The 24,961-nt window shown below is 57.3% G+C and overlaps 1 protein-coding gene across 10 annotated transcripts in view; it reads right to left on the bottom strand.

Annotated features, from left to right (window-relative positions):
- The window catches only part of IQSEC1 (IQ motif and Sec7 domain ArfGEF 1), a 423,845-nt gene that overhangs the window by 112,718 nt on the left and 286,166 nt on the right, over window positions 1–24,961 (bottom strand). The window contains exon 1 of one of the 10 annotated variants that reach the window (XM_078442698.2): window positions 10,385–10,951. The exons of 7 other annotated variants lie outside the window; for them this stretch is intronic. In XM_078442698.2, the coding sequence (XP_078298824.2) occupies window positions 10,385–10,452 (68 nt within the window). In that variant the 5' untranslated portion in view covers window positions 10,453–10,951. Of the gene's footprint in view, window positions 1–4,287; window positions 4,422–10,384; window positions 10,952–24,961 lie in introns of those variants that run through there. 2 more of the 10 variants (XM_078442706.2, XM_078442701.2) reach the window with 2 other exon arrangements.

The following is a 24,961-nucleotide window of genomic DNA, read 5'->3' as shown; positions in this document are numbered from 1 at the left end:
TGAGGAGACTGAGGCTTACAGGGGTTATAGCAACCAAAGGGGGGGCTGGGATCTGGCCCTCCATCTTCCTGCTCCCACCCCACGTTCCTCTCCCTGGCTTATCTCAGCTACAGGTGAACGCACTGTGAGGGGGCAGCTGAGAGGTGGTCTAAAACTTTGCAGCTTAAAGCTCAGACTCAAGCTGGTTTCCCCCGGTCGCTCATGAGCTGTGGCTCTCCACACCTACTTCAGCCTGGGGGTCTCAGGCTTCACAGCTCACACCTGGCCACGGGCTATGATGTGCCCCCTCTCCTGCAGACATCGGGTTTCAGATTTACTGTGCTCGCTTCCGGCAAACACCCTGCCTGTGTGATGGGAGTCTTAGTGGTTAGTCTGCTGGGAAGGTGTTTCAACATGTAACTGTTTTGAACAAGGTGACTTCCCCATATGTCCCTACCATAGGTGGCATCCCAGTAGCCTCTTAATGGCAGATCAGAGGCCACCGAGCCTGGCCAGTTGCTAAGTGCAAAGTTCTAAGTTTGTGGGGGGAAATAGGTCTGATTGACTCCGATAGGCCGTCTGTCCTGGCACCTGCTTCCATCTCTGCACAGGGGGGACGAGAAACCTCCAGGGGCTGTCGCGTAGCCGGAATGAGGCAACATATGGAAAGTCACAGGCACACAGTAGGTGCTCAGTACGTGCTCATTCTTTCCCATCCTCATTGCCTTAAAGCCAGAGCCACCTTTCACCCACATATAGGCCCAGTTGGCCCCACATCCACCGCCTGTGCTGACCTCTAAGCCCCACTGGGAACTCCACGGCCTGGCCAACCCCACTGTGTGCGGGTCCTGAAGCAGCCCGAACACCACACTGAACCCCAGGGCCCCTGCCCCCTCACTTCTTGTTCCCCAAGCCAACTCCTCCTCTGCTTTCAAAATCTAGTTCAGCTGTCATCTCTTCTAGGAAGACTTTGGGGAACCCATCCTGATGTGAAACTGACATTACTCCTCTGGTCTCCCATTGGCTCTGGAGCTCACACCCGGCTAGGCTCTGATCACCCTGCATGGTAACTTCCTCTTTTCTTGTCCCATATCCCCCAGGGCACTGTCAACATCCCCAAGACAGAGACCATGTGTTGCTGGTTGCAGCCTGGCCCCTGAAGCTGGCCTGTTGCTGGATTGGGGAGAATTCCCTACACGCTAAGCACAGAGCTGGGGACCCCACACAGAGTGGCCCTGCTTCAAAATGGAGCCAGCAGGGAGGAAGGCAGAGGTGAGAGCTGAGACATCTAAACCCATTGCATAAAGTGAACCCCTGGATCCAGCCGTTCCTGAAGCGAGCCACACCCTAGGCTTTTCAGTTCCATGAACCAATGAAGCCCTTTTATGCTTAAGCCTGTTTGATTTGGCTTTTCTGTTACCTGCAATGACAAGGGTCCTCAGTGACAGACTGAGGCTAACCTGACACACCCCAGGTCAAATAGCTAAGAGAGTAGCAGGGTTGAGACTCACACCAAGGTCAAGGCTCTCAACCTACTTCGGCAGCCTGACAAGTGCCTGGATGCTCTCTGTAAGCTGGGTGCAGCTTGGACACCCCACTCTGCCTGGCCAGACTCCTCTTTCCTTTCCCCCAGAAGTCACACTCATATAGCTTTCTGGGCACTGGTTTGCTCATCCCTCAAGTGGGGCTCATAACCCCTCCCTCACAGACTCAGGGAGAAGGCCCAGGGGTGCCTCACACTGGCCCATAAGGGACCTGCTCTCAACTGTCTGCTTACAGATGCTGTGCTCAGCAGGCCCCAGCTCGGGGGGCCGTGTGGAGCTGCACCCATACCCTGCCCACGCCTGGCCAGTCCTCCCATTTGGGCAATAATTCCACATCGGGGCAGGGGTTCTGAAGGCCAGACTGTTTTGGCTGTCTGATGATGGGGGTGGGGGCCCTGCTCAGTCTCTGCTCACTCCGAGCCCAGGGGAGCGGGCTTCAGACAGGAGGAGACTGGCAGGCCCCGGGGGGATGGCAGGGCCCCAGTTGGCTTCTTGGACCCTGTGTCCCACACAGGTCCAGTCCCCAAGGAAAAGGCCTAAGGAAAACCCTCGTGCCTCCAAGGATACAGGCTCTTCAAGGTACGACGGGGGCGAGGGGCCAGGAGGAGAGGTCCCACCAACCTGAGTTTACTTGGTGCCATGAAACAATCTTTCACGCTCCAACAGCTGGAGGCTCAGGCGAGGCCTGTGACTTGCCCAGACTCACACGGGCAGGCCTGCAGAGCTGGGACCCAAACCAGGGACTCTAACACCTACATGGCAGCAGCTGACTTGGAGGGTCAGAAGTCCGATGTGACCGTTAGATGTGAAAGACCTTAAGCAAAGCTGAGCTGAAGAGGGTCATGTCGTAAGTGGGACTTGGTCTGGGGACTTCCAGAAGTGTCAGGGGAAGGAGCATCTCTGGAAGCCCCACGTCTCTCCTCAAAGCCCGGACTCCCCCTAGGCACACAGCAAAGCTCGGCCCTGCTTACCATGTCTCTGCTTAGAGTCCCAGGCACCTGCCGCCCTCTCCACCCACCACCTGCTCTCTATTTTTTTTTTAAGTTTATTTATTTTGGGAGAGAGAGAGAGCTCGAGCAGGGGAGGGGTAGAGAGAGAGAGAGAGAGAGAGAGAGAGAATCCCAAGCAGGCTCTGCGCTGTCAGCACAGAGCCTGACGTGGGGCTCGGGCCCACGAAGCCATGACATCATGACCTGAGCCGAAATCAAGAGTCGGACACTTAACCCACTGAGCCCCTCAGACGCCCCCCTCAAGGCTCCTGACTCCCCGTGGCCATTCACAGGGAAAGAAAGTTGCTTGTCTGAGATCCTCAGTGGCCCAGAAGAGGTGGCTGCCACAGAGCCCGGCAGTCCTGGCCCCTGGTGACATTCTATCTGCCCTTCCCTCAGGACTGGAAGAGGCCTTCCCCCAGGAGAGGTGCTGGCACCTGCCTGGTTGGGCTCCCCAGTTTGCACCCCGGAGGCCAACAGGGGCAGGTAGCTGCTGGAGACCGCTGAACTGGAGGCCGGAGCCCTGGGCCCTGAGCTGCCTGACCACCCGGGGTCCCCCCACGGCCCTCTGGCTCACTGGGGTCATAGAGAGCTCTGCCGATGCATCAGAGGAAGGCTTTGTCAACCTGGGATCAGAGAGCCGCCCTGGGGGTTCTCACTTCTGCAGCCAAGCCTACCTTGAGCCCAGCTCCAGCTCTTGGAGGCCAACAGGGGCAGACAGCTCCCTGTTTAGCACTGGAGTCCAACCCCACTACAGGTGGAAAAACCGAGGCCCAGTGATAGGACAGTTATGGGATCATTCACCCCTGCCCCTGTACCCCAGACAGAGACTGTATGATGCACTGAGGGGCATAGAGTCACTCTGGGTCCAAGCCCCAGCTCCCCAACTTACACCTGCTGCGGGACATCGTACAGATGTCCTAAGATCTCTGTGCCTAAGTTTCCACATAACCCAAACGTGACAGTCATTCTCCTTTCCAGGGTTGTAGCGAGGTTAGATGGGGAAGCAGAGCTCAGTGGGGAATCTCCCTGCGGGGCAGGTGGCCCCAGGGCTCCCCATCTTGCCACAGGGGATTTCCCGAGGGACAGCACCAAAGAGGCTCACTGAATCTTTCTCATTCAGTGTGTCCAGAGCTTTCCATCCACGTGGGGGCTGTCCCCAAGGTTCCTCCTGGCCCCGGAGAATCTACAGATCCTCAAGATTTCTCTCTGGATCATTTTGGAAAGAAGCTTCTCCTCCCTCTGCCCCGTGCCTCCTTTTGCTCAAAGTGTATGCCTTGTGGGGTGAGGGGGTAGCAGTGGGGGAAGGAAACTGCACCAACTACCCTCCAGGAGCCCTCAGCAACCGTGCAACCTCTGTGGGCCTCAGTATACTCAGCTGTAAAATGGGTGTGGCTCCTCCTCAGGGTGGTTATGAGTGCCTAGGCCTAGGACCAACCAGCCTGCGTGGGCTGAGGGACCCTAGACCTTCTGCCCTCCCCAGGACCTGGGGCTGGTCTAATGCCCAAGGGAGTGAGAGAACCTTCCTCTTGCAGCTGAAGCTGCCCTTCGAGGCAGCTCTGGGGAAACACCTGGGGCTCCCTGGGCCCAGGGTGGGCCTTTGTGCCATCCAGGCAGTGAGAAGAGGTCACAGAAAACGGTTCTAAGAAACATCACAAACCCTGATGAGAGCCCCAGGGACCCTCTGCCCTGGCCATCAGCAGCCCCCCCCCCCCCCAGGTTTCTCAGGTGGCTGACACCCTCTCCCTCCCCCAAGCTAGATGGTTGGTACTCACAGTGTCACAGGGGAGAGGGTGGAGGTCTTCCTGGAGCCCCGGCACCCTGCCTGCCTCCACGGCCCCTGGGGACGAGCTCTGGGCCCTCCCCACTGCAGGGCCTGACGTCTGACTTCCTCCCTGCTCAGCCGGCATGAAGGAAACCACGCCCTGGGGAGAGGGTGCTGGGCACCCTGAGGCCCCCGCCCACCTCTGACTGGGCCCCAGACACTGCCCAGTGGTCTCCTCAAGGTCTGGCCAGTCCACACGCCTTCAGCAGGGAGGCCCCAGAAGCTCTGGCCAATAAATAATACAGCTCCCTCCCTGGCCAGTCTCGTGTGGCCGATCGTGTTTCAGGGCCACTTGAGTTTCTGGCGAGGCTGCTTTGTTGGGAGTGCCTGTCCCGCCTGGGTCTCTGGCCACGGGGGCACTAACATTCTCACTGAGGACCGGCCTGAGCGAGCAGGACAAAGGTGTGTGACAGGTGGCCCTGGAGAGACGCTGCCCTACTTATTCTGAAAGCAGCTCCGGCCACCAGGGACCGGGGTGGCAGGGGCGGGATGTTCAACCTCATCTCCTTATGTCCTCCTGGTACTCAGCGCCCCACTCCTATACTGTGGTGCCCCCTGGAGAGCCCTATCACCACTGCCCCTCTGCCTGGCCCACCCACCCCCACTCTTGGAGGCCCTGTCCAGGCCCCTCCTCCAGGAAGCCTCCTCACCCCCATCAGGGAGTAATCTGTTCCCATCTGAACTCCCACTGCCATTGTCTGCCAGTCTGTCTCCTTTGGGTATCAATCATCGTCTCTCTTCTAGACAGCAGCCGCTGCCTCCTCATTGGTGTCCCGTCCCCCAAGCTCCCACCCCGCCCTCTCCACGGTCTCATTTCCTTAGAGCAGCTCCAGTGATTGTTGGAAAACAGAAAGAACCCCATGTCGTCCTGCTTTAAACCCTGCCCTGTCTCTCCCCCACCCCAGTGAACTCTCAAGTCCTCAAAGGGATCTGGCAGTGACAGACTTGGGGACTGCACATCCCTTCCCTCCTGGGCCCCTGCTGGGCCTTCTCCATGTTCTTCAAATATACCGGGCATGCTCCCGTCTCAGGGCCTTTGCACCTGCTGTTCCCTCTGCCTGGAATGCTCTTCCCCAGGTCTTCAGAAGCTTCCTCCTTCCTGCCCCTCTCAACTCCATGCCACCCCCGCAGACAGGTCTTTTCAACTTCTTTCTTTTTATTGAGATACAATTCATATTCTATAAAATCCACCCACTTAAAGTATACAATGATTTCAGGATATTCGGAATCTGACACATCACCGCAACCTAAGATTAGAACATTTTCATCATCCCCCAAGAGAACTCCTGTCTGCATTAAGCAGTCCTTGTCCCCTACCCACCCAGCCAGCCTGCGCCCCACCCCCCACCCCTGGCAATCACCGCTCTACTTCCTGTCCCTGTGGGCTCGTCTACTGTGGACGTCCACACACTCAGTGGTCTTTTGTGGGTCCGGCTTCTCTCTTAGCATAACGTTTCCAAGGGCTGCTCTGTGCTGTGACACAGGGCACCACTTAATTTCTTTTCGCGGCTGCATGGCACTCCGTCGTGTGGACAGACCCCATTTCATTTGTCTGCTCATCAGCCAGTGCGCAGCTGGGACAGGCCTTTCCTCACCACCCAGGTCACGTGCCCTCTCTGCTCCCCTCCCTCGATAAGCCTTCCCGGTTTTATCCTTTTCCTTTAATCCCTGACCGAAGGCACCTTCATCATTTTGCTCTGTTTACTGTTTCTGTCCACCCCCCTCAACCCCCGCCCCAAATGTCCGGCTCCATGAGGCCTGGGCCGCCGCCTCACTCCTTGCCATATTCCCAGGGCTCTGGCACGGGCCTGATGCAGAGCAGGGGCCCAGCAAATATTTACTCGCTGGCCGAATGAAGCCTTTTTCCAGCGAGATGCCCAATCTCCCTGCCCGGCTCAGAGGACATGTGCGGCCCTCACCAAGTGACCCAGCATGGGGATCAGTAACTCGAGGCTCTGGAGCCCCAAGTTCCTCCTCTGTCCAGTGGGATAGTGGCCTTCACGGGTAGACCTTAGCTGGCTGGATGGGAGGCTGTACATGAACATCCGACACAGTGCCAGGGACAGAGTAGGTGTTCAACCCCACACAAAGACTGGAAGTGGGGGATGGGGAGGGGGGGCGGGGGGAGGACAGGGCTGAGGCAGTAAGTCCCATGTATGAAAGGGTAAAGCAGCTGCCAGAAGGATCCATGTGTGCTTAGGGAGGTGGCAGTCCTGCCCAGGAGCTCCTGCCCCGTCCCATACTCAGCCCCGGACTATGCTCAGGGAGGGACAGGGATCGTCTGGGCCTGTCCAGAAGGGGAAGGAGGTGGGGAGGGGACTGGAGACCCCATCCGCAGCCTCAGGGAATCCTGGCCACCGCAGGCTCTCCTGGGATGGCAAAGCGGATGGGTTGGGGGCCCTGAGAGTAGGGCCGCGCCCTCCCGGTGTGTGTGAGTGTGTGTGGGTGGGTGTGTGTGGGGGGGTGCACCATTGGAAGAGGGGTGTCAGCTCCAAGTGGGAAAGTATTTCCTTGTATCAGAGCTGCCCAGGCATGGTCCAGGATGGGAGGCGGTGAGCTCTGTGTCCCAGGAGGTGTGTGCACACAGGGCCTCCCGCGGAGGGGCATCAGATGGCTAATTGTCAGGGAAGCGCCCTGGAAGCTTCCAGAGACCCACTGCCAGCTGCTCCCAGGCCCTCCTCCTCAGACACACCACAGCGGGGGAGGGGTGGGGGCGGGGCTTGCTCAGCAGAGCCCCCTGCCCGCCCCACCCCCCACCGGCACCCCAAGCGGGCTGCCTCTGCCCACCAGGCATCTCAAATGTCCCATGGGCCCTCAAGGCACAAAACGATCTCTCGTTCCCAAAATAACACCAGATGCAAAAGTGATTTTCCAGCCTGGCCCCGGAGGCTGAGGATTACCAATACCACAGACTAAGGCTTCGGACAGACAGGGCCCCGGAGGTGGGTGCTCAGAGACACGGCCACCGCGCGGCACCGACCCTTCCCCGGCAGGCCTACAGGCCCGACTCCTTTCACCCCAGAACAGCCCTAAAAGTCACTTACACATTAGAAAGCGACTGTGCCGGGTTTCGAACCCAGGCAGGCCTGACTGCCAAGCCCGTGTCCTCCCTACTCCATCACTCTGCCTCTTCAACACTGAGGCTGAGAGGGAAGAAGGGAGCGGGCATCACAGGGAGACGCTCCGCCGGGCGCTGGGCCAACAGAACCCATCTGTGAGTTTCCCAAGGAGCACCTAGCTGGCACCGTTCTCCTCTCATTACCCGCTGCCCAAGGAAACGGGCCCAGAGGGGGTCTAGCAACTCGCCCCAAAATGTACCTCATACAACCTACCGTTGCGCTCTGGGCCCCGGCGTGCCCGGCTCCTAGGTGTGGTGTCCTCTCTCGGAGGCCTGGGGCTGAAGTCCCAGAGACCCCATCCCCGGCTTCTGGGCTGCAGTCGCTGAACCCCTGGGCAAGGGGCCAGGGCTGGCCGGCCAGCAGCCCGCTCCCCGCACACACCTCTTGCTTTTCCAGATGTGAGTGGGTCCGGGCCAGGGGCGACAGACCCAGGCGGAGGGGAATCTGAAGACGCAAGTGGAAAACTATGTGCTGTCCGATCGCAACCCTCCAATTTGTCACTGTGGCTGCCGCCAGCCCCGCCTCAGGCCGCAGACCTGCTGACTCAGGTCTTCCCTGGCAGCTGAGGGGGCTGGGATCCCGCCGAGGGCCTGCTCTGTCCGTCTGTCCGTTTGTCTGACTCGGGGAGCAGCCTCCACCCTCTCGGGGGCCTCCTAACAAAATGGGGTGGGGGGGCCCGGAGAGCAGAGCCAGTCTTCTGGAGCCCCCTAAGGGCCGTCCTCCCCAGCTAACCATGGAAGTGCCCTGTACTTACAGGTGCTAAGTGCGGGTTTGGGGGCCAACCCGGTGCCAATTACGATGTCTGCACCCACCCAGAGCTGCCTTCCAGCCCTGCGATGCTGTCGGGCCACCAGGCCAAAAAACACTCTTGGAGGACTTACCACGAGCCACTCGAGGCTCAACCCCACAGCCCTGACTGGTAGTTAGCCCCTGTGCCTTTACCCCTGTGCTGTACATGTGGCAAGTGAGGCACGGAGAGGCTGGTCTACCGGGCTCTGTGAGGCTGCGCAACTCCTCCTGAGCGCGGGAGAGCCCCTGGCAGAGCACGGCTGGGCCTCCCAGTGCTGGGCCCCCTGCATCCTGTAAACAGCCCTCGAGGTTTCCATACTGCCAGTCCCCAGAAACCACAGGAGAGAATGAGACACAGGGAAATCCAGCTGAGGTTGTAGGGAAAGGCACACAGTGCTCTTGCCAGAGCCCAGGGACTCACCCCCTGCCTGGCCTGACCTCCAAGGTCCCCACCCAAGGAGGCCTATCCCAGGGTCTAAGGAGGGACAGGTGGCCGCTGACTCACCCCTGGGGTGAGCTCTCCTCTCTCTACTCCCATAGTCAGCCACATCCCTATCGAAGAGAATGCCTCTGCCCTCTATGTCTGCCCCGTTCTCCTAAAACCAGGCCCCAGGCCTATCTCTGCAATGTCTCTCACCTTCCCCCACACACCTGTTCAGGCCAAAGGCCCAAGGTCCCAGACACTTTCATTTAGCAGCAAAGGCAACTATGGCCATTGTAATGATGATGTCCTATCACAGTGAGTGTGGGCTGAGGGGCTAGGTTTCCCCTTTCTCTTTGGCTGCCAGGAAGCTCAGTAATGTTTAGCTCAACAGAATGACCTCAGGACCCTGTTTATCTCTGTTCCATTCTATTTTTTTCCCGTAGGTCATGGCATTCCATTCTATATTGTGCTTACCCTGTTCCGGATATTTTATTTATTATAGGTATTTCCTATAGTGATCACAAATATTTTGGAGAGGAAAGAAGGAAGGAAGGAAAGGAGAGTTAATACAGTTTATATACCAGGTGATGAGGGCGGGAAGAAAGAGGGAGTATCTTCCGATCCCTTCCCCTTTGTAAAACCTCCCCTTGAAGTAACAAATATGCCCTTAGCTAGTATCTAAATAGATGTCTTCTTTCCAGCCCTTCCAAGCAGCTGCCTCTAAGCCCCGCCCATAAAAATCCTGGCCCCACCTAATCCCCCTTTACAGATGAGCCCCAGCCTTGCCTGAGATCACACGGGATCCAGCTTCCCACTCCCTGGTCTGGACCCCTCCGGCAGGTGCAGAGGCGGGAGTCAACCCAGAGACGTGCACCCTCCCCGGGGGGGGGCAAAGAGCCTTGCGCCCCCTCCCCCACCCCATCTCCACTGACAAGCACAGGGGCTCTGTTCCAGGCACTCTTCCCCATCCATCTGGCTGAGGGGTGGGGGAGGTACCGAACGAACGACAGCAGCGGTAATCACACCTAATGTTTACCCCGCGCTGGCGGTGCGCCTGGCCCTGTTCTTTGCACACCATCTCATTTAATCCTCATGCTAATCCTGTAAGGACCTGCAGGCGGGAAGCCGTGGCCACAGAGATGAGGCCCCTTCACGCCGGCGCTAACGCCAAAGCCAGGTATGAACTTGGGCAGCGCGGTGCCGGAGTCGGGGCCGAATTCTCCGCCACTCTGCGACTGCCATTGACAGTCACACGAAATCGTCGTCTGAAGGGACGAGCGTGAGCCCCCATTTCACTGATGGGGAGCAGGCTGTGAGAGGCTAGGGGACGGGGCCAAGGTCACCGGCTGTGCTCAGTGCCGGCGTGTTACGTAACACACGCCCGTTTCCGTGCTCACTTGGGACAGACACACTACCTGCCAGACACACTACCTGCCCCTGGCATCCTCCAGTGGGCACTCCGGGTCCCGGCCAGATGCCCGCACACTCCCTAACTAGTGTTGCACTGTCCTCCCTCCCTCCCCGCTAGAGACTCTGAGTTTCTCCGGAGGGCACCAGGCATGACCTTTCCTGCCCTCCATCCCTGCTTCCCCCCAGGCTGGAGCTGTCCTGGACCTCGCAGAGTCAATGCAAACCGGCCGGCCTGGTGCCCAGGCCTCCCCTCCCGCCAGGCGACGGCCAGGCACAGCTGCGTCCAGACACACATCCCCTGGTACCTGAGGGTCCTCACGGAGATGCAGTATTTCCACATAAGGCTCCACACGGCACTGCCACCGCCCTTCATGCCTGGCTAGTTGGGAGAGCCGGCGGCTGACGGACCCACAGCCACAGCCCTCCAACCCTGGTCTCCTCCCGGCCAGGGGCTGGCTGTCTTTGCTGGCTCTCAGGTCACTTCCTTCTTCATGGTGGGAAGAAGAAAGACAAGGCCTAAAAGCCAGGAGAGGGGGGAGGCGCCGGCTCCCACTGGCCACTGTAAGTCTCAGCCACCGGCCTTGCTGTCCCCAGGCCAGCCTCTGCGAGCTGGCCTGTCCGGCTGCTCCAGACCCTCCTGGCTGAGCAGCCCTCTCGCACCAGACCCCGTGGCTTCTGCACAACCTTGCGCCTGCCTCCTGCCAGGAGACAGCGGTGGCTGTGGGCCAGGGGAGCAGTGAGTCACTCGGGGCGGGACGGGTGAGGGGCGTCTGCCCGGTGAGGGAGAGTGCTGGTCCTGTGTCCAGAGGCTGGCCTGGGACGGCAGAGGCTGAGCCCGAGAGGGAGGGAGGTGGGCGGGGAGGCGAGGGCGGGCCCACATCCTCCCCCATCTCCCCAGAGGCTTAAACCCAACACCCGCCCCCCCGCAGCCTGGCCCACCCCAAGCAGGGGCCAGGAGCCAGCCAGGAAGGGGAAAGGGGCTGTTCTGCCTGCTTGGCTCCTGGCGGGGAGCTCGGGGTGCACGGGAGACAAAGGAAGGACGAAGTCAGGGCTGCTTCCTGGGAGAGTAGCTGGCGCATGAGGGTCTCCGTCTGCTGGGAGAGACAAAGTTCCCAGGCTTGGCCAGACCACTTCCTCGCCGTGTGACGGATGATGCTGTGTGTGGCTGGCCCCTGTGACCTTCATTCCTCCCTGACCACCTCGGGCTCAGGGAGCCCTGGGCAGTGGTGTCAGCTCTCCACGGGTCCAGAACCAACACGTCCAGTTCTCCCAACGGCCTTATGATTTTATCATCAGCTCCATTTCCCATGTGAGGCAACTGAGGCACAGATGGGGGAAGTCACTAACCCCAGGTCACAGCCCTAAGAAGCGGTGAATGTGGGATCTGTGCCCTGGCGGTCTGGCTCTGGGAGCAGCGAGCGTACGCCAGCTCTTCTGGGTGGGGGTGGGGGGGGTGGGGGTGGGCTGGAGGGCTTCGGCCCCTCTGAGCGGCCGTGGGGCCTGGGCCCGAGCTGGGTCTGGGGCATTTCCAGACCGGGGTCCCAGCTGGAGCCCCCGCCCCTGCTCTCCACCCCCTACCAGCTGTTCCTAGGCCTAGCCCAGGGCAGGCAGCTGGGGTTTCCCAGGCAGAGCCCCCAGGGACAATGACTCACAGCTCAAGGTCTGCATTCACAGAACCTACTTCTATCCACCCACAGCCCCCAGGAAGTCCCCCAGGGTCAGGTGGGTCCAGATCTCGGCACCCTGCAAGGCCCTGGGCATCAGGCGTAGCAGCCAGTGTCATCACGTCCAGTGGCCACCAGGGCCCCCATTCCACCTAGAAGGAAACTGAGGCTCAGAGGTGGGCCTGAGCCTGGGTCTCCAGGTCGAAGCCTTGCTCTGTCCCCGGGCCCCCTGCCCTGGCCTGGGCGGGATGTCTCGGATTCCAGCCTGATTCCCACAGCGAAGACCAGCAGCTGCACGCTTGTCTGTCCCCCAAGCCCAGAAAGAACTTTCTATCCGAAAGCAAGACTGGCTTCTACAAAGGTTGTGGCCTCCCTGGGGGAGCTCAGGAACCCCAATTCTCTTTCCTCATTGCCAGAAGCTACCGCAGCAGTTCAGTGACTGCCTTAGGAGCTCCTCCACGGCACCCTGGGGAACTGGCTGCCCAGCCTCGGTTTGAACACCCCGAGTGATGGGAAGCTCATTACCTCTTGAGGCTGCCGTTGCATCATGAGCCTCTGCTGACCTAAGGAAATTCTCCCTGGGGCAGAGCCTCACTTCCGTGAGCCACATAGCCTAAGACCTCCATTCAAGAGTTTGTCTGGTCTGTGCTGCTGGTGAAAGTTTTGTCAACATCTATTGTGGGTGGAGGCAGCCTGTTTACATATCTCCACCGGCCACTGCTATATTCACACCATCCACGGACTCACTCACCCACTCAGACATCCATGCGCATCCCCCCCAGCCCTCAACCTCTTCCTTTCCAATCATCCGCCCCTCTGTCCTCTCTTCTCCCTTCTGTCTGTCCCCTCACTCACTCCCCTTATGGCCCCGGCTGGCCCCTTATCCCCACAGGGTGAAGAGGTATGATAGGCGATGGCAGAGATCCCCTTCTCTTCCAGAGGCATCTTCCGGAACCCTCATCTCAGCCTCCCTACCAGCCCGTTGCCTCTCACCTGGTCCCCCAGGATTCCACCCATGGCCTGTCACATGCCTGGCAAACCTGACCCTTCTCACTTTCTGCCCCATGCCCCCCAGGCTCTGGGTTCCCATGTCTCTTGGGCCCTATGGCCTCAGGCTCTGTCTGGGGCAGACCAACCCCCCCCCCCCCCCCTGCCAGGCCTGGGCTTAGCACCAGAGCCACTCATCACCCAGAGGGGAGGAGTATTTGTCACGTGCACCTCCCATGCCTGCTCTGTGTGGGACACCGGTCATGGCAGATACCTCTCCACCCGGAGAGGGGCAAAGTGGCACTTTGGGCCCTGGAGGTGATCTCAGAGAGAGGTGTCATTTTCAGACAGGAGGCTGAGGCCCTTGTGGGGGACCCCTTCCAAGTCCCCGTGTCCTGGAACACACCGCTGCCACCAAAGCGCCTGGAGGGCCCAGGCCTCACTTCCGTGTTCTTCCCCTTGGCTGCATCCACCTGTGTCCACCTCTCCAACAGCATCGCCCTCGGGCTTCTCGCCCCCACTTTACAGATGGGGAAACTAAGGCACCGGGAAAGGATGGGTGCGGCTTACCCCAGCTGCCAGGGCATCACCTGCTTCTCAGAAGACTGCTGCCTTGGCTTGCTGGGGAGGGAGCGGGGAGCCGATGGAGGGTTAGGACAGCTTCAGGGAAGTGCTGAGGGCACGGCCACCCAGCAGGGGCCAAGCCCTGAGCCATCTCCCACACTCCCTTGCGGGTGGCCCTCAAGGATCTGCTTTCAGAAGGCTTGGGCAGTCTCCACACCTTGGCGGTCAACCTGGTCCCCGACTTCGCAGGGTGCTGATGGTGCTGTCAAACAGTGGGGTGGCAGCCGGGGTGGCCTGGGGGTGTGCTGCCTCCCTTCATGATGGTCGCTCTTAACATGTCCTCTCAACAGCCCTGAGGGGTGGCTGTCATTATCCCCATTTTACAGGTGAGGAACTCGAGGCTCCAAGTGCTTTGAGGTTTCCTGAACGTGCTCTTACCACACACTCCGTCTGTCCTCATCACTGAGGGTGGCCTGTCCCCGAGAATGGGGGCGGGCTCCTTATTCACCTCTGACACCCTCGTCCCTAACACCAGTCATCTCATCGCTCTGAGTCTCAGTGTTCCTCTGCCAAGTGGGAATAAGCATCCCTACCCTCCTGGCTGTGGGGAGGAAAAAAAGACTGTGTGGCCCTGGGTGTGAGACTCAGCCTCTCAGGGGCATCTTCCTATCAATGGTCATTTCAAAAGCCCCTGGCACTGCGGGGCTTGTGTTAGGTGACTGGTGACGTTGCCCTTCCCTCCCCGGTGGGACCCAGGGGGCCACAGCAGGAAGAGAGAGAAGTGAGGTAGGTCTGCATGGAAACGTTCACACCCTCAGCTACTCCCTCTCCCCAGCCACACGGCCAAAGCCCGGCTCTGCGGAGAGCTGGCCAGCCCTCCACCCTCGGTGCAGTGACTCACACGGCCCACTGGGGATGAAGTCACTGCCGCCCAGGCAAAGAAAAGGATACATTTGTTCCCTGAGAGATGCCGATGCCATGGTGAACTTGGCCTGTGAGGGCAGGACACGGCTCGGGGCCTGTGCTCACTGGAGGGACCCAACCGCACCAGTGGGGAGGGCAGTGGGTGGAGACACTGTTCAGGGAGATGGGGACGGTGGGGTGGGGTGCACCCCTCCTCTGCAGGCCAAGGGAGGGTCTAGCCTCCAGCCCCAGCTGGGTTTGCCCCTTCTACTTATCTGTGAGGAGGGCCTGTGGGCTCAGGGCTCTAAAGCCCCCCAGATTCTGCCTCTGACTTAAAAGGCAGGCTATCGCTCCCCGTCTGCCTGTCTCTTCCACGAAACGGTCACACTCTGCCCCACTCCCGAGCACCGGGCTTGAGGTGATGGTGGGGTTTATGAGGCCAGATGTCGGCCCCCTCCCCGCTCTCTGGATCTCCGTGCAGCCTCCCCAGTGCTCTGCCTGCCTTCGGCCCGCCTCCCGCGGTCCATCATCAGGTTCCTTCTAACACCCGACATCCTCCCTGCTGCTGGCCGTGGCCTCCTCCTGGCCAAACCACAGCTGGGCAGGCAAGACCCCTTCCCATCTGCCACCCACATGGAGCTTGCTGATCCCCACAAGTGGTCCAGCCACACCCCAGCCCTCCTGGCTCCAAGCCTACCCACTCTGGACAGGAGCTCTGCATACCTGGGCCCGCTCTGCTCCAAATGCCCTGCAGATGGGACTGTCTACTTTGCTCTGGGCCCATGGATTGAATCACCAGGCTCCCATACCCTCTGTTACCTGTTGGCTGTGGCCAGTGGGAGACCCTGGCAGGAGGGCAGGAGGCAGAGGAGCGGGGGTGTGGTCAGGGCACTCACTGCCCCTCTGCAGCCACAGTGCCTGGCAGGTGGCCCTTTCCACACAGCTCTCTCTCTCTCTCTCTCTCTCTTTCCCCTGCTGCACGTAACTACTCTCTCTCCCCACCCTCAGGGCCTGGGTTGTAAGGCCTCCCCACCATTGCACATGGCCCCACTGTGGCCGGCATTGCATGCACACACTTCTGGTGAACCCTCCATACACGTTGGAAGGTGGCCCTTCCAAGGCCATCACCTCTAGGTGTTCCTTCATCCAGTCAACATGTCTTGACTGCCTCATTGTGTGGGATGCCACTCGAGGACCCAGTGAGGAAGACCGTGAAGCCAAGCAGGGCTGATGTCTGGTGTGGGAGGAATAACCAGCACAAAGCACATAAATGAACCCGATAAGCCTTCCGGGTCTCCCGCCTCTTCGCCCCACATCCCCTCCAGTCCCTGAGCCTGGGCTACAGCCAGTCTTTACCTTGCATGGACATCGCCTGTGTCTGCATCCCTTTCCCTCCTTGCTCTGGGATCCCGTGGGAGGCGGGGCAAATACCCACAGAGCTTAGCTCTTTGCATACCTCCCCACATCCTGAGTAATGGCACTCATTATCATCTGCCTCTTTTACAAATTAACACACCGAGGTTCAGATGCCTTGTCCAGAGTAACCTCTAAGCCCAGCTCCACCCATCCAACACCGAAGCCAGAGCTCTTTCTCCTGCCTCAAGCTGAAAGCAAAATGAATCACCCATCATGTATATTGAGAGACTTCCCGTGGTGCCCAGAGCAGGGCCAGGCGTGAGGCAGGCACTCGACGCATGCCAAGTTGGCTGAATGTTGAAACCCTTAACCTTCCTGCCTCTTAAGCGGTGTTTGTCTTATGAAGAGGATGCACAGGGATGCCCCTATTTTTCAGATGGGAAAATGGAGGCCCGAGGTGGTTAAGAGCCTTGGCTCACGGGTGATCATTGCTGGGCTCCCAAGCCCCTGGGCATCTGGCCAACCTGACTCCTGCCACCTTGTCTCAGGCCCAGGAGGCCACTAATGGCTGAGGGTGCAGGCAGAGCAGGCCACCGACTCAGGTCAGGTGTTGAGGAAGAAGCCAGAGAAAGAGCTTTGCCCCACCCATCTTGGGGAGCATGAGGCACATTGTGTCCAAGGTCCCCGACTGGGTGCGCAGGGTCTCACTTGGCTTGTGGTGCAGACGGGAGACTCTGGGGGGCAATGACAGAAGCAAGGATCAGGGAGCAGCTGGTGCCTGGACCCGGGGGGTGGCCCAGATGGTGGGGACAAGTAACTGAAACGTTCTCAAAGCAGAGAGCCAGTAGGGATTGCTGATGGATACAATAAGGGGTGAGACAGAAAGTCCAGCCAGAGATGATGCCTGGGTTTCTGGCCTGAGCAACTGGGCTATTGGAGGTTCCACGGACGGCGATGGGGACATGGGGACGGCTTGTGGGAAGAGGTGGGGAGGATGGTCAGGTGGGACGGAGGGGTGGGAACCACGCAGTCTAAACAGACAACTGTTGCTCTGTAGGAATGAGGGCTCTGTTTTCTCAGAAGTCAGAAATCCAGATTTTCCCCTGAAAGCTCTCGGTTTTTACACGTCTGCAATAAATTCAAACTTAAAATGCCCTGTTAGGGCTAATTCCATGCAGGCCAAATAAAGTCCATTTGTGGGTGTCTGGCTCGTGGGTCACCGCCTCTTGAACTCTCAAGAGTTCCTTCTCACCCGCCAAGGCTCTCTGAGCTGCCATGTCCTACCGGAAGCTGCCATGACTGGTCCAGCTCCAGAGATGCCTGTGGCTCCTCACAGCCCTGACGCCAGGGAAAAAGCCAGACTGGGAGTGACCCGAGGGTGGACATGGGATTTGCTCATCAGTGTCTCAGGCCCTGGCAGACAATTTGGCCCCGAGAAGGAGTTAATAAAAGAGTATGTGCTGAATGAAGGAATAGCTCTTTCCCTTGATCTGTCTGCCTTTTTATTTTGTAACAATGTAAGTGAGGAAACCGAGGCCCAGAGAAAGGATACGGCCTGCCTAGGGTGAGGTCTGGGGCCAGGACCTGCTCACCATCCAGGCTCTGTGTGTCACCTGGCCCTGAGACTGGGTGGGGGCAGGAAGTACAAAGACGGCACCACGAGCTTATCGAGTTTTGCCAGTGGAGGGAAAGCCAGGACCATGGGAAGCTCCTAAGTGTCGGGGTGGGTGGGGGGAGACTGTTCCAGGGACGTGCCTGGTATGGTGGATGCCCGCTGGGATCTGGGCAGAGCCAGACCTCAGGGCTAGGACTGGATACCGCTGCAGGCAGCCTGGCTGTGGGACAGGTGGAGCCCCAAGGGGCGGGGTCTGACATCAGCCATCAGTCACACCAACAGCCAGTCCTCCTGGCTTCTCTGTTCTGGGACTTCTGATTCTGTACTCTCTGGGCCCTGGCGAAGGCAGATAGTACCGGGGCCTTCAGGGTTGGTGCCCTGATCTGCCACGTAGGGAAATCAGACAGTTGAAACGATGGAGGTCCAACTCCCATTCCCTAATGTTGGAGATGGAGAAACGGAGTCATGGAGGGGTTAAGTGACTTACTTAAGATCACACAGCCGGGGAGCAGAAGATCTGGGACTCTGAACAGGGGTCCTGACTAAGACCTGTATCCTCTCCACACCACTGAGTTGCACTGGCCGGGGGGGGGGGTCCTTTATAAACCATTCCTGATACCTGCCCGGCCCCCAATGCCTCAGTGTCTTCATCTGCAAAACGGGGACAGAACAAAACCTGCCTCGGGGGTGTTTTGTGAATAGCAAGTGCATCCAAGGAGCCGATGCTGTGTGATCGTGCTTTGAGAAGTTCACGAAGGATCATGAACGGAAAACAATGCTCTCTGGAGCTTCTGGTCTCTCAAGTCACTGGGTGTGACAACCACCAAAACCTCCAGGGAGAGACATCTCACTGTCATCTAATAACAATAACACTGGGAGTTATCGAGTGCTTACTGTAGCCAGTGCCCTACATGTGATTACCTCACTGAATCCTTAAGCCCCTCCTTGAGGTAGGTACCGTTATTACCTCATCTATAGAGTGGAGAAACTAAGGCACCGAGAGGCTGACCAGCATGCCTGGGGTTACACAAATAGGAAATGGCAGAGCAAGGATTTGGGCCCAAGCACTTTTGCTCCAAAACACGCATTACAGCCACCAGGTAACAAAACTTTCCTCCTCCGGTATGGAAGTCCTCCTCTATGCCTAACCTAAATCCCACTTGCTGCTGGCTGAGCCCAGCCCCTAGCTCCTTCTCGGGCAAAGGAGAAAAGCTGTTCCCTTGGATGCCCATCATGTGCTGAAAGGCCTAACATCTGTGGCCCCTGGCTCCTAGCTTCCTGGATCTTGGCATGCAGGTCAAGAGACTCCAAATAGGAAATCTCCCCTTGACTGACTGTGCCCACACACGAAGCTCCTTCAAAGAGAACTGATGAGGACTGCACCACCCTGGGCCAGGACCCCACCTCCTCAGTGGCCTCCCTGCCTCCTTTTTCATCAGCTGCCTTAGGGCTGTTCCCAATACCGCAGCCCTACCCTGTCCGGGTCAGCCCCCTGGCTGAGTCCCCTCCATTTCCTTCCTCTGTTCACAGGCAGTTCCCAGCTCCACTGTCACCCCACCCTTATGCTGCAGACTCTCTCTGTGGACATGCTGATAGTTCATTTAATGCATGAATGAATTATGCTCAGGTCATGATCTCGTGGTCTGTGGGTTCGAGCCCAGCATCGGGCTCTGTGCTGACAGCTCAGAGCCTGAAGCCTGCTTTGGAGTCTGTGTCTCCCTCTCTCTCTGCCCCTAACCCATTCACATTCTGTCTGCCTCTCTCAAAAATAAATAAACATTAAAAAAAAAGTTTAAAAACAATGCACGAAAAAACCAAACTAACTGGCTTTCACTACTGAATACATTTATTTTAAAAGGAAACTTTATATCACTCCCCCAAATGGAAAACTCATATCACTTGCTGAAGTAGAGGTTACCATGAAAACAAGACAATGTTATTCAATTTCAGGCAGATACTGTTTCCTGCCGAAGGCGCTGGGCTTAAAATCTGCCCCGTCTTTGTTCTGAAGAAGCCAGGGGAGAGAAGTGAACCCACTCTCCTTGTGGGCCCACTGTCTGGGGACAGTGTCCTGAAAGGTCAGGTGCACGAAACACATTTTCTTCTGCTCTTTCCTCCTTCGGGGACAGAGCAGTGAGGGGCCCGGCAATCCCGGCAGCAGAGAGGATCTCAGCTGGGGGACACTGAGACGGTGCAGCAGCCTGCGGCTTTCTGCATCACACAGTCCAAAAGCTTTAGAGCTGGGGTCAAGATGAAGAAATGGAAGGCCAGAGTCGGGTGGGACACTGCCCAAGGTCACTTGGCAAGTCTAAGGGGGAAACCAGGAAGGACAAGACTCGGGGTTTTTGACCTGCAGCCCTACTGTGTGCCAGGCACAGAGGATGGAGGGGGGCGCGGGGCAGGGACAAGACAGAGTTCCATAGAGCTGACATTTGGAGGGAGGGGGCAGAAGAGACAACCGTTAGGCAAATGGTACGATAATTTCTGATGCTGGTGAGGGCGATCAAACAAAACTGGCAGATGTGAAAGACGACAAATAGGACAGGGTGGTGCTGTGCCAGACCAGGTGACCAGGGAGGCCCTCTCCGAGGAGGTGGCATTGCAGCTGAGACCTGAAGGTCTAGGAAGGAGGCAGAGGAGAAATCTGGGGTCAGGAGGCTGCAGAAGGAGAGCGTGAGCAGTGAACTAGCTCCCAGTTACCCCTGACACTATTTTTAAAAGTATCTTGAGTTAATTTCAGCCTTACAGGAAAGTGGGGGGAAGAGTACAAAGAACCCTTTGTATCCTTCACCCAGATTCCCCACACGTTCACACTGTACCCAATTTGCTTTATCATATTGTCTTTCTTTCTTCCCCCCCCACCCCGCCCCACACTTCCACACGTACAAGCACACCCACACCCACTCACACACACGTACTTTTTTTTCTCCAGAATTCTTTGAGAGTGAGTTGCCCACCTCAAGCCCCCGCTACTCCAGAGTGTCTGCCCTAAAACAAGGATGTTCTCTGACACGATCATGGTACGGTTTTCAAAGTCAGGACATCAACATTGATTCGATACTATTATCTAATCCTCGAATCTTATTCAGAGTTGCCAACTGACCTAAAGATGTCCTCTATGGAGAAACAATCCCTAATTCTTTTTTTTTTTTTAAATGTTTATTTATTTTTGAAAGGGAGACCATGAGCAGGGCAGGGAGAGAGAGGGGGGGGGACAGATGATCCGGAGCAGGCTCCACGCTGGCAGCAGTGAGCCCGATGTGGGGTTGGAACCCATGAACTGTGAGATCATGACTTGAGCTAAAGTCAGACACTCAACTGACTGAGCCACCCAGGCGCCCCTCCAATCCCTCATTCTTAAGCCTCCTTTACACATATCCAGAGGGAAACATGGTCTCGGGATGGCCTTCCGAGGAGAACACCCTGCCTGACCCTTTAAAGTGGACAACGCAGCATGTGGACAGCTGGCTCAGGGCCAGCTACAGCACAGGGCAGAGCCACATCAGAGCCCCCTGTGAAGGGAAAAATGTGCACCCCTACATACACTTACCCAAAGAACATGCTGTATCTTGAACAAAGTGAAAAGGTTGATAAGGCTTTAAAATAATAATAATAATAATAATAATAAAAGAACATATACACAGCCTCAGGGTTCTTTGTCTATTTGCACATCACTGCCAACCCTCACAAACCTGGCCTGCGGGGGACACCGGGTCGCAGCCCCTGTAGAAATGACTGGTCCCGTGGCCCAGTGATGCAGCACCGTAAATCAAACAGCAGCCTGTCTTTGGGTACAATTTGGACATTTGATTTGCTTGATTGCTGAGGGTTGTCTGGTGCCTGCTTCCACCCTGTGCCCGCGGGGAGGGCCTCACTGGCCTCACCCCATTGTGTGTGACAGTCTCATGGTAAGCCTGAGGAGGGGCCCTCGGGCCCACTTCACAGATGAAAACAGAGAGGTTCGCTATAACAAAGTATCACGGACTAGAGAGCTTAAACAACAGAAATGATTTTTTTTATTTTTTCTGTTCTGGAGGCTAGAGGTCTGAGATCTAGGTGTCCACAGGGTTGGGTTGGTTTCCTCCGAGGCCTCTCTCCTTGGTGGATAGATGGCCTCTTCTCCCTGTGTCCTCACGCCGTGAATCATTCAGGGTCGTCCAGAGGAAGAGAACCAACGGGATGTACGTGTCTGTGTACACGCACACATACACGCACACATTTATTTATCATAAACGATTAGGAAGGCTGGCAAGTCCCGAGGTCGGCAGCTGGCAAGCTGGAGACCCAGAACGCTGATGGCGAGTTTCAGTCCAAATGCTGGGAGGCTCGGGACCCAGGAAGAGCCGAGGTGTTGGCGGGAGTCTAGAGCTAGGGCTCAAGGGCAGGCAGGCAGGGGGAGTTTGTGCTCTACTCAGGCCTTCAACTGATTGGATGAGGCCCACCCACGCTGGGGAGGGCAATCTGCTTTGCTCAGTCTATTGATTCAAATGTTCATCTCATCCAGAAACACTGTCACAGATACATTCAGAAGGATGTTTAGCCAAAGATGTGGACACCCCTCACCCTGTCAAGGTGACACACAAAGTTAATCATCAGACATGGTCTTCCCTCTGTGTATATCTGTGCCCTAATCTATTTCTTTTTAATGTTTATTTTTGATAGAGAGAGAGAGAGAGTGAGCGAGAGCGAGTATGAGCAGGGGAGGGGCAGAGAGAGAGGGAGACACAGAATCCCAAGCAGGCTCCAGGCTCTGAGCTGTCAGCACAGAGCCCGATGGGGGCTCGAACCCATGAACTGTGAAATCATGACTGGAGCTGAAGTCGGATGCTCAACCAACCGAGCCACCCAGGCACCCCTTCTTTTTTTTTTTTTTAAGTTTTATTTATTTAAGTAATCTCTACACATGGGGCTCAAACTCACAACCCTGAGATTAAGAGTTGCACCCTCCTCCAAATGAGCCAGCCAGGCACCCCTGCCCTAATATCTTCTTAAAAGGACACAAGTAATGTTGGATGAGGGCCATCTTAATGATTTCATTTTAACTTAATGGCCCTTTTAAAGACTGTATCTCCAATGCAGTCCCATTCTGAGTTACTGGGGTTAGGACTTCAACATATAAACTCGGGGTGGGGGGCACAACTGACCCCATAATAGGCCCTGACTGGAGAAGGGACCCAGCTTATAAGCTTCAGGGCCCAGCTCTTTCTTCCTGTGAGTTGCCTGGGCATCTGGGGCCCCTCATGTTGGCATGCCCTTCCCCAGGCAGGCTGACCCATCCATCCAATGGCTGCCAAGACAGGGCTGAGGTGCAGACAATCACTCAGTGTGGATAATCTCACGTGCAAAGTCCAGCAATTGCTGAGACAAAACTAGTTGTTGGGGAGAGCGAGTATTTTCTCCCCCGCCCTCCGGTCACCAGAGGGATCTTGCTAAGACACAAGGCTGCCAGGAGACCTCAAGCGTGAAAGACTGGAGCCCTGAAGCCTGCTTCCAGCGCCCTCTAGATGCACCTGGCGAGGACAGGTGGATGGAGGCAGGTGGCCTCATCGCAGTCTCTCTGAACTTGAGCTAGGTTCAGCTCTGGCTCTCGGATCCTCAAGCCTTCCCTGACTATTCCGCTGAAGCCCAGCTTCTCCAGGCCCCTGACAATTTGGTGACACCGAGCCTCTGGTGTATACGTCACCATGGCTCGCTCTGGTCCAGCAGTGCCTGAACGGGGAGGCCACGCTCACGGGGAACACGGGCCATTTCGCACCCCACGACTCCTTCCTAACAGCCCTCCCGTATAGCCCAGGGCCCGGCCTCTCCCACGCAGAGTGTAGTGCCGGTGGGGGTGGGGGCCAAGGGGTCCCTGGAGGCTCCTTCCTACAGATACTCCCCCTGGCCTCAGCACAGCAAGGGGCAGGAAATGGCCTGCGCTGGACCTGTCAGACTCGTGCCCCAGACTTTATTTCCTGAGTAGAGACACATGGCTGTGGGCTCCATGGATGCAGGCAGCCTTCTTCACAGCTGGGCGGCTCTCCAGGGGGCCCAGCCCACTCCCCCAGCTTCCTCTGATCCTCTCAACCCCCCAGGGAGCGGCACCAGGGTTCCCTTTCGCTCCCATGGGTTGGCCACGGGCAATTTCTGTGGCTCGCCACCGGAGACTAGCGGATCCAATGCTCACGCACCACCTCACTCACATCCTTTCCACACCTGTCTGCCGCGGGCACTGACCACCCCGTGGCAATGGGAAAATCCTCCTTGTCCCTCAAGACCTGTCTCAGCTGTACAAGAACCTTCCCGGCTTTTCCCAGCTGACGTGATCACTCCCCCTCTCGAATAATAACGACACATTCTTCTTCATTACTAAAAAGAAGATCTGTGATGTGTCAAGCTCCAACTGCGTCCCAGGTGTTCTTTCTAAGCCTGTTTCGGCTCAGGACAGAAGTATCTTGGACGGTCACCGGGGCGGACACTACCTCCCAGGATGGCCCCATAGCTGGGCCAGACCTTGCAACTCCTGGTCAGGACATGGGGCGTAAGTCGCACCCCCCTTGGCTGTGGGAAGGACTCTGTGATGCCCCAGGGAACGGACCGCAACGGAAGTGATGCTGCATGTCTTCTGAGGTCATGAAAGGTGACACATCTCCTACGTGGCTCTCTCTAGGAAAGCTAACTCTGGGGGTGGAGCCACCATGGTGTGAGGAGCCCAGGGCACATGCGGGGGGCCCTTAAGGGTGTTTCAGCCAACAGCCAGCAGCAACTGCCAGGTGAGCGACGGGGTGACGGGGAGGTTGGGCGGGGCTCCTGAGAAGTCCCGCCTCCAGTCTTCAAGAAACGCCGTCTGATGGGCGTAGAACAGGGCCCACCCAAAGACCAGACCCACAGGAAGGACAAATACGGTCACTGTTTCAAGTCCTTACGTTCTGGGGTAATTTGCTAGGCAGCCACAACCAGTGGAACAGTTGCACGGAGGCAGGAGGCTTTAAACAACGCAGAGAGTAAGTGGGGCAGGGCAGCCTCGTGGGGTCCATCGTTTGGGTTGGACTGCCCACATTCTGTCACCTTAGGTAGGGCACTTAGCCTCTCGTCATCGGACATATGGGGAAAATAACAGTTATCTATGTCATAAGGCTGTTGGGAGGACGAATGGAGACAGGGCATGAAAAGCATTTAGCACCTATAAATGCTCAGTGAAAGTAAGGAATAATAGTAATAATTATTCCCAAAGGGACCAGCCAGATCAGATTCCCGGTCAGCCTGACGTCAGAGCCTGCCCTGTCCCCTCAGGTCACAGAGCATCCAGGGTCTCACTGCCAAGTTTCTCCTCCACAGACCGAACCTCACCAGCCACGGGCTGAGGCCTGGGACTTGGGTGTGCGGTGGGGGCACCCCGTGCCCTCTGAGCAGCCCCAGAAGTCCTGCCTGTCCAGTTCCCGGGGCTGCATGCTTGAAACTGTCAGCCCGCTAAGTTCACTCACTGTGGCCAAGGCTTAGGGAGCTCTCTCCAAAGTGAGTTTCTTCACACTGTGGTTTTGGCACACCTGGCCTTTGGTTATTTCCAACAGAGGTGGTCAGTGAAACCTGCCCATCAGGAAACAAGTTGATAAATGGTATCATCTGAACTAGTCCTACATTTGTTTGTTGTTGAAAAATTTCTTCAATGTTTATTTATTATTTTCGTGAAAAAGAGAGAGCGCATGAGTAGGGAGGGGCAGAGAGAGACAGAGACAGAGACAGAGACAGAGACAGAGACAGAAGATCCCAAGCAGGCTCCACGCTGTCAGTGCAGAGCCCGATGCGGGGCTCGA

Source organism: Panthera onca, chromosome A2 (genome assembly GCF_046562875.1).
Source record: "Panthera onca isolate mPanOnc1 chromosome A2, mPanOnc1 haplotype 2, whole genome shotgun sequence".
In the NCBI taxonomy this organism is placed as follows: Eukaryota; Metazoa; Chordata; class Mammalia; order Carnivora; family Felidae; genus Panthera; species Panthera onca.
This window is presented reverse-complemented; position numbering and strand designations above follow the sequence as displayed.